The 9,591-nt window shown below is 43.9% G+C and overlaps 1 protein-coding gene across 1 annotated transcript in view; it reads left to right on the top strand.

The window, feature by feature from the left end:
• Nucleotides 1-9,591, top strand: part of BICDL1 (BICD family like cargo adaptor 1) — a 106,491-nt gene that overhangs the window by 90,563 nt on the left and 6,337 nt on the right. The window contains exon 9 of the mRNA XM_008069308.2: nucleotides 5,209-5,339. Coding sequence (XP_008067499.2) covers nucleotides 5,209-5,339 — 131 coding nt within the window. The remainder of the gene's footprint in view (nucleotides 1-5,208; nucleotides 5,340-9,591) is intronic.

The raw sequence follows: 9,591 nt of genomic DNA, 5'->3' as shown, positions 1-9,591 counted from the left end.
GCATGCCGACTCCAGAGGTGCTGTGCCCCTCCCCATCCATCTATCCACTCTCACCCTCTGTACCCTAACAGATTTTATTTGTTAAGTAATAAGGAGTCATTGAAGGAGAAAAATCTAGTGAGGCTCACTTTATAACCAGATTACTATGGAGCAGTTTGTAGATGAATTTTTTGAGAATCATACCAGAGTGAAATGAATATGTATATGTAAAACAATAAAATTGGACCCCTCCCTCACATCTAAAAGAATGCTGTGTAGATTACAAATATCAACATAAAAGGCAAAATCAAAAACTTTTAGTAGATAGATAAAATATTTCCATGACAGAGTTGGAGTTTTAAAACAATACATAAAAATCTCCAACCAAAAGGGCAAATATTGGTAACTGTGTTAGCATTAAAAATCCACCAGATTTTAAATACTGTAGCCAAAGCTCTGATAACACTCTGTATTAGTCAGCTAAAGTTGCCACAAAAAAAAAAAATTACCAGCCGGGCTCGGTGGCTCAGCCTGTAATCCCGTGCCTTTGGGAGGCTGAGGTGAGTGGATTGCCTGAGCCCGCGGGTTCGAGACCCGCCTGGGCAGCGAGACCTCATCTCTACAATAAATCAAAAAATCAGCCAGGCGTGGTGGCGCATGCCTGTAATTCCGGCTACTTGGAAGGCTGAGGCGGAAGGATCGCCAGAGCCCAGCAGGTCGAGGGCTGCGGTGGCCGGAAGCGGCCACTGCACTCCAGTCTGGGTGACAGAGTGAGACTTCCACTCAAAAAAAAAAAAAAAAAAAAAAAATTCTCCAGAAACAAAGTGTCAGTTGCTAAAAGTCCAGTGTAGAACTATTGAGGAAGCCATCTCCAACCGGAAATATTTCTTAGCAGTTCAGCTAAATACTGGCTGAGGCCATGGATTCCTTTTCATATTGCTCCCAAACAAATGGTCGCACTCATGTCCCACACAGTATAGAATTGGGCCGCTCCTGGAGGCCATTTCTTCCCAAATGCTCAAAGCAGAACTTTCAGTCATGCTGTATCCACCAAAACTGCTCCATAGGAATAACATTGACCTCCCCAGGCAGTGGGTGCGATGCAGATTGAGTTCCAGAATGACTGTAGAAATTGTAGCCATCACAGTGGGCATGGTGTTCCTTAGTTGAGCATACTTCTGACCTACATCCTTTCACATCCTGACTGTGGTCACCACTTCCCAACTTATCTGTCTTCTCCCAACCAACCCACACTCACATGATTTGGACTGATCTTCCTTAAGTGTGACATGAAAAGGGGATACCCCTGTGTGCCTGGTACTGTGCTAGACTCTGAGAGACACAAGGTGAATGTGCCGGACCACTGCATTCCAGGACTTTACAGTGTCTTAAGGACAGTCAACCATCTCTGGACCCTTTTGGGGGTAGGACACAGATGAGGTTAGGGGGGACTGAGGTTCTAGGAAACAGCTCCTAGACCAGGCCCAAGCCTCAACTGATGGAAGAGCCATGATCTGAGCCTGCTATTTTTCTACCTAAGAATGTTCTTTTATCTCCTAAAAACTAGGCCACAGGTCAAAGATGTGGGACCTGGAGGCCTACATTTCTAAATAAAAGAGAGACCAAGTATAATTTGACAGATAGTTATCTGTTTGAGGCAAAATCCATAGCCAGACCTGAACACTTGCCTGTGTCCATTATTGTACCTGGGAAACACAAGTCTCTCATAGCATGTCATGCCCCCTCTGCATCTCCTCTGCATCAGTGGCAAAGAACTGCCTCCCTCCTCTATTCTCCACAGGTCACGTGGCTTGCCTTCACTTCTGGTACACATGGGGCAGGTGTTACAAGGCAGGGAAGATCTCTGAGTGATTAATCTGTAAGCTATGAATATTGGTTATCTGTGAGGCCCTTAGCTGATTCTTAAGCCAGTAACTCAAATTGCAGGAGGCTCAGTAAGAAGCACAATCCTAGTTCTGTTTGGATTTTTCATGCTCGACTAGAGTACTAGCCAGTTACTCCAAAAGGGGCATAAAAACACAGAGAAGGGGTACTGAGAGCATGTAGGGCTTCACTAATCAAATCTGGATGCCTTCTCCTCTATAAAATCTCAGCATGTCCCTCTCCTCCATTCTCTTAGCTACTGCCCTACTTCGGACCTACATCTTTTCACACCCTGGCTGTGGTCACCACTTCCCAATTTATCTGTCTTCTCCCAGCCCACCCACCCTCACAGGATTTGGATTGATCTTCCTGAAGCGTGACTTAAAAATGGGACACCACTGACAAGTTCTGGGTGAATTCCCATAATCAAATGATGGGAGGTCTCTGGTCCTAGTAGCCACATGATCTGGCTGCCTTCTAGCCATTCAGCCTCCTTCCCTCTGGTTTCCCTCTTGTCCCCTTTTGTTTTAGAGAGCTGAACATAGGATATAAAAGGACAGTGGCACGTGCTCCCTACACTTCACGCATCTAGATCCTCTCTCTAGCTTTCTCTCTGCTCGGAAGGCCCTTCCCTTCCATTTGCTCAGACCTTGACCCTACTCAGCCTTCAAGTTCCTGATCAGACTTCACTTCCACCTTGAAACTCTCTTGATTCCCTTTACAAAGCACCCCTGGCTCTTCCTTGTCTTGGGTACCCTGCCTCACATCTCATCTTCCTGATCAAACCATAAAATCTATTAGGGCAAGCTCAAGATCTGATATAGATTTATCTTCTAAAGTGTCTAGCCTTGCTTAGAATAGACAGTTAAATGTTGTTGAATGAAAGAACAAATAAAGCCCCAGATATATGACTTCAGTATGTTTTCTTTGATGCTATTTAACTGTGAGGACACCTACCTTATTTGAGAAAAGTGAACCTGGGGGATGTATGTAACCTAAGTCTGTGTGTAAACAAGCCAGATCCATTTCCCTGACAACAGCAATTATGTCCTGCCTCAGGGGAGTGAGGAAGTGAGAGTAAAGCTTATAACCCTATGCCAGGCACTGCGTTGGGCCCTTGATGTTATTTATCTTGTTTTAGCCTCACGACAACTTAGTGGTGAGGAATAGTTATTTTCATTCCCACTTTTTATGAAAAGTATGTACAGGTCAAAGAGGGTAGGTCCCGTTTTATCTCTCTTAAGGCATATAGCTGGTAGGCTCTAGTTTGATCAAGTTTTCCAGGCCAAAATAAAAAGTTCTTCTGGAGTTTTATCTGGAGCATATTAAAGGTTGGCATTTCCTGCCTAGCATGTAGTTTACTTGTCCCTTACTCATCTGACTGGCTGACCTGAGGCCATGCCACGGCTCATTTGGTTTGTGAAGAGATCTGGCTGTCTCTGCCAGGTGATTTCTGGATCTTGAGTTCTGGCCTACCAGACTACAGAGCCTGCTGGTAAATAGGGTGAGGCTGGGCTTCTCACCTGGAGCCTTGTCTGCTCAGGGCTGGATGCATATACATACCAGGCCACTGTAGGTGCTTCAGCGTGTTGTTCCCTGAGGCTTCCAACCCTATTCACTCAGCTGTCCCCACCAGGAAAGCTGCTGCTTTACTCTGTTCTACATACAGAGCTTCTGACCCTAATGTTTCCTATCAGACTCTGAAGAGTACAAAATTTATTGTTCATGATGGCAACAAATTGTCGTTCTATCCCTCTTTATTGTTGGGTGTCCCATGAATTCCTCCAGAGAGGCTGCTACCCCAGGGGCTGGCAACTCTACTGTCTCGGTCTGGGGAGTTTGATCTTCAGCCTTAGTCCTAGGGCCTTTGCTCAATTTTATTCTGTCTGAAGATGATTAGATCTGGGACTTGAAGAACAGAGGAGTATACCATAAAGATGATTATCTGTCCTCTTGTGGGAGTGAGGCAGACCTGTATGGATGGATCCTCCCTTGGAAAAATGTCAAAGCATGTGTAATATGTAACATAAGGGCAGGGTCAGGTATCCTGACTCATGTCTGATCTGATCAATTGAAAAGAAGGGACTCCTACCCTTCCATTATTCAGTAAATAGTTATTGAAAGCTCTATCAGGCAGAGTTTCTGGTTGCAAACAGAAGAAATTTTCTCAACTTAAGCAGAAAGAGAATATATTGATATTAAATCTGATAGCTTGTAGAATCAACAGGAAGGCAGGGGAACTCAGCTTGGAACAGGAAGGAGTCATGGGAAAAGGACAACAGAAACAATGTGCCGCCCTTGTAAATAATTTCCCATTTGCCTATGGCTTTGCTTGACTCTCAGAGCGCCAGTCCCTGGTGGGGGATGTGACTGGCAAGTTTGTTCACCTGCCCATGCTGCCTAGGAAAGGAAATGTCTATGCTCCCTTGGCTTTCTTAGTGGGAGATTGGGCCCTGTCTCCCACCAAGACTCTCACAACCAAGAGTGTCACCAAAATAGGAAGAGATTTTTGGATGATATCTAACCAAAAAATTACAATTGTCCACTGCACAAATGTTTTGGGACTAAGCCCCATGTGTGGTCAGGCCCTAGGATGCACAGAAGGCTATGGCATGCTTTCTGCTATCATAGAGATTGTGGTGTACACAGGGTTACTATACTGAGGTAGGATAAGCTGTCGTCACTGATGGAGCTGCTAGGAGGGGTGCCTCACCGCCAAAAGATGACTCCCAGGTTGGACATGAAGGCTTATAGGCTATGGTGCCCTTCACTGATGCATGGATCACAGACAAGGTAACAGGTTTGAAGTGAAAGATAATAATGCCATTTAGGTGTCTAGATTCCCTGTGGCTTTGACCTAGGGAGCTGAGTGAGGAAGAATGAAAGAAAGCAAGGCTGCGCCATCTCCTCTCAGAGATGGGAGCCAGATCCCATGCTTTGGAGCCACTCAGGATCCATGTTGAGTGAAAGATGGCTGGAAACAAAACTGGAGTCCCTACCCCCAAAAAACGTGTTTCACTATGCATATCGGGTCTTTTCGTTAGTTACCTGGCAGTGCCTTAAGGTGAAAGAGGTGGTGTGGTATGCTGAGGGGAATCTGGCCCGTGACTGCAGGTCCAGGACTGAACATCCCCCAGCCTCCTTGCCACTGAGCTCAAGCTCAGTAAAAGGAAGAGGGGCCCTCCTTTGGAGCAGGACAGCAGTGAGATGCTATCAGTCTACATCCACATGGATACCCTTGGCCTTCCTGAGGTTTCTTTGTTCCTTTTTTCTCTTGGAGGGAAAACCAGCCCAGGCTAGCAACAGTGCTGTCATCATGTTCATTAGTCTTTGGTCTCCTGTTAGGTGACACTGCTGAGTGTGGAGATGACGGCACTAAAAGAGGAGAGAGACCGACTCAGAGTGACATCTGAAGAGAGGGAGCCAAAGGAGCAACTTCAGAAGGCCATCAGGGACCGTGATGAGGCCATTGCAAAGTGAGTAGGAATGGTTTGTTTAATTCATTTTTAAAATAAAGTTGAGAAGGTAGGAGATTGAGTATATACTCAGTTTTAAAAATTAAATCATACAGAAAAATACAAAAGTAAAAGTTTCCCTGCTACCCACCCATACCCCAATCTCATCCTTCTCTCCAGGTAAACACTACTGCTGACAGCTGGGTGTGTATTTTTTGCAGGTCTTTTTATTATGCTTATGTAGGTGTAAATGCAGTATAGTTGTTGGATATTTTTAAACATCAATGGGTTGATATTCTATATATCTTGCTTTTTTATTTTCTTATATCTTAAGAGAGCTTTCAATTTCAATATATATCTCTACCTTATCATTTTTTAGTTTTTCGTTTTTTATAATGGACACTTGCAAGCATATAGAAAAGTAGAAAAACATAAATGAACCCCTATCTACCTATCTCTCAGCCACAATACTAATCAACATATGGCCGGTGTTATTTCATCTGTATCTCCCACTTTCTCCACCTCCCCATTGGATTATGTTAAAACAAAAGACATGCCTGAGTTCAGGAGTTCTAGACCAGACTGGGCAAATTGGCTAGACCTTGTCTCTACATTAAATCAAAACATTAGCCAGGTATGGTGGCACACACCTGTACTTCCAGCTACTTGGATGGCTGAGATGAAAGGATGGCCTGAGCCCAGCAGGTCAAGGAGTGTGCCACTGAACTCCAGCCTAGGCAACGAAGTGAAACTCCAACTCAAAAAGAAGATAAAAAGAACACAAGGCATAGTTTCATCTCATCTATAAACATTTCAGTATATATCTCTACCAGAAAGACTTTTAAAAAAAAATACAACCATAATACAGTGATCACACTTGGAAAAAATAATAATTTCTTAATAACATCTAGTATCGAGTCAGTGTTAGAATTTCCCTAGTTGTCCCATAAATATATTTTTATAATTGATAGAATCAGACTCCAAAGTCTACATATCCCAAAGTCTACATATCCCATTTAATTGATATGTCCCAAAAGTCTGTAACACTTTCACTCCCAACTTTTTCTTTTTCATATAGTATTTATTTATTGAAGAAATTGGATCATTTGTATCTTAGTTTTTCTATATTCTGGGCTTGATTGCATAGCGTCCATAGTGACATTAACATTTTCCTCTGTCCCCTGTGTTTCCAATAAACTAGGTTTAAAAAAATAATAATGTTCTGGGTTTTCTTTAACAGAAGAAATGCATAGGAGCATTCTCTTACATTCAAAAGCTTTGGCAGAGCTGGGCTCAGTGGCTCAGCCTATAATCCCGCGCCTTGGGAGGCTGAGGTGAGTGGATTGCCTGAGCCCGCGGGTTCGAGACCTGCCTGGGCAACTTGGTGAGATCTCATCTCTGCAATAAATAGAAAATTAGCCAGGTGTGGTAGTGTGCACCTGTAATTCCGGCTACTCGGAAGGCTGAGGCGGAAGGATTACTGGAGCCCAGCAGGTTGAGGTTGCGGTAGCTGGGAGCGGCCACTGCACTGCAGTCTGGGCGACAGAGTGAGGCTCCAACTCAAAAAAAAAAAAAAAAAGCTTTGGCAGTCTATGGGGGAAAAAAACATGTTCACATAGTCCCACCCTCTTGTAAATTATATTTTTAGTATGCAATTAGCCCCTAAACACTGAATATGAGGAGATAGTTACCAAAAATGTGCCTACTTTTGAACCTTATGAAACATTAATAGCAACATTTGTACATCATTTTACTGTTTACAAAACACTTCCATCCTTTAATCCTCCCAGCCACAGTAAGAAGTAAACATTTTTAATACCAATTTTGCAGATGAGGAAGCTGAGAAATACTTTCCCAGGGTCATAGCCAGCAATGACTCACTAGCCTCCATCTCAGGTCTTCTGACTCCTGTCTGTCTGACATCCTTTCCCTTCAGCTGCACTGCTGCTTTTCAGTGATTTGTGAATAAGATAGTATATACCTTTAAAAAAAATAATGAGACCGAACACAATAGTTCAAGCCTGTAATCCCAGCACTATGGGGGCCAAGGTGAGAGGATTACTTGAGTACAGGGATTTGAGACCAGCCTGGGCAACTTGGTGAGACCTCATCTCTACAATTAAAAACAAAAAACAAAAAACCAGCCGGGCATGGTGGCACGCAATTGTAGTTCCAGCTACTTGGAAGGCTGAGGTGGAAGGATCGCCTGAGCCCAGCAGGTCACGGCTGCGGCGGCTGTCAACATGCCATTGCACTCCAGCCTGGGCAACAGAGTGAGACTCTAACTCAAAATAATAATAATAATAATATGACAGACATTTTAATTTCTGACTTTAAAATTCTTCATACTCTAAACTTTCCCCTTCTCACTTTCACACACTTTTCCCTCCCTTCTGTTCTCTCTAATAACTTTCATCATCTTCATTTCTGTTTCACCTCTGGGTCCCCTTTCCTATCTGGTCAGAACATCCTATCAGGTTGTCTATCAATTTCTAGTTCTTTCATGGAATTGTTCCAGGGAAGCTCACATATCTATGCATCTTTGCCACTTGAATTCCCTGTACTACATTTAGTTAGTGAATGCTCGAGTAGCAATGTGATAGAAAGGGAAGGGGGCATACCTTTATAAATAACAAAGGGTGAAACTGTGTGATACAAATGGTAAAATTAAGATGCTAATTGTGGAAACCCACTGAAAGTAAAAAGCAGAATGAAGGTAGACGCTCACACAGGTTGGTCACCTTTTCTCAGCTAGACAAGCAGAAGAGGCTGAACATTAAGATCTGATCTGGCGCGCGCCTACAGTTCCAGCTACTTGGAAGGGTGAGGCAGAAGGATCGCCGGAGCCCAGCAGTTCGAGGCTGCGGTGGCCAGGAGCGGCCACTGCACTCCAGTCTGGGCGACTGAGTGAGACTCCAACTCAAAAAATAAAAAATTTAAAAAAAGATCTGATCTGAACATATTCTGTCATCAGCATGGGAGGTGGGAGATACAACCAGAGAAAGTTTCAGGATGCAGGAGAGAAGAAAAGTCAAGTTGTCCAGTCCCCCTCCCTTAAACGTAAGTAAAACCTAGCTCTGCCACCTTGGTGAGGAGACTACCAAGTTTATGTGAAACTTTGTAATTCATGCCCTTCCTGCTTTAGAGGAGGCCTAGTTAATACCCTAGTCTGACTGATCAGATTTGCAAATTCTCCTCCCTGGAAGGATACCCCCAATGGGGAGAACTCTGGAGTGGGGGACCCTGCCCTTCCTGGACTTCCATAGAACAGAGCCAGCTGGGTAGGTTCTTTATCTCTTAGAAATGAAATTTTTGGTATACAAGAACTGAGACAACAGACTTCAAGGAATCATTTAAAGGAGAAACCATATCCATATTTGTAGAGGACCTTAATTTTACAAGATGCTTTCATATGTATTTCTCTGATTCTCAATCTTGGTTGCACATTAGAATTATGTGGGAAACTCCCCAATGCCAGGGCCCTCCCCTGAAAAATACAATCTGAATTGTAGGAACTGGGGCCACTTTTTACCCCATGATTCTAATACATAGTCGGGGTGAGAATACTTAAGAAAAATAACTTCCCTATCTTCACTGAGCTGCAGGCACCTTAAGATGTACCTTATCCTATGCGATAGATGAGTTTTGGGAAAATTAAGTAGCTGTTTTATCTCAAATGAAAGGCCTTCCACTAAAAAATGTATCTTGTGTTAGCAATCTGCCTTACAAAAACAAAATGTCAATTACTACTGGCTTCATTTTTTAAAAAAAATCCTTTTAGACCTTGGAATTATTACTTTGTTAAAAATTTGATTAATACCGGGCTTGGTGGCTCCGCCTGTAATCCCGCTCTTTGGGAGGCTGAAGTGAGTGGATTGCCTGAGCCCACAGGTTTGAGACCCGCCTGGGCAACTTGGCGAGACCTCATCTCTACAATAAATAAATAAAACAAACAATCAGCCAGGCGTGGTAGCACATGCCTGTAATTCTGGCTACTCGGAAGGATCGCCGGAGCCCAGCAGGTCGTGGCTGCGGTGGCCGGGAGTGGCCACTGCACTCCAGTCTGGGTGACTGAGTGAGACTCCGACTCAAAAAAAAAAATTCGATTAATATACTGACCAGCGACTTCTGTAGCTGTGCCTTTTTTTGAATGACGGGCACAAAGACTGCTTAGTGGTGAACACATGTTCCAAGGATGCAGTGTGGCCGGTGTGTGGCCAGGATACGGAGATCGGCCAAGCGGACCCTGCTTCGGGGACTTTGAGGGAAGGAA

Source organism: Carlito syrichta, unplaced genomic scaffold (genome assembly GCF_000164805.1).
Source record: "Carlito syrichta isolate Samal-C Ts95f unplaced genomic scaffold, Tarsius_syrichta-2.0.1 Scaffold311911, whole genome shotgun sequence".
NCBI lineage: Eukaryota > Metazoa > Chordata > Mammalia > Primates > Tarsiidae > Carlito > Carlito syrichta.
Note: the sequence above shows the minus strand (reverse complement) of the source record. Positions and strands in the feature narration are given on the sequence as shown.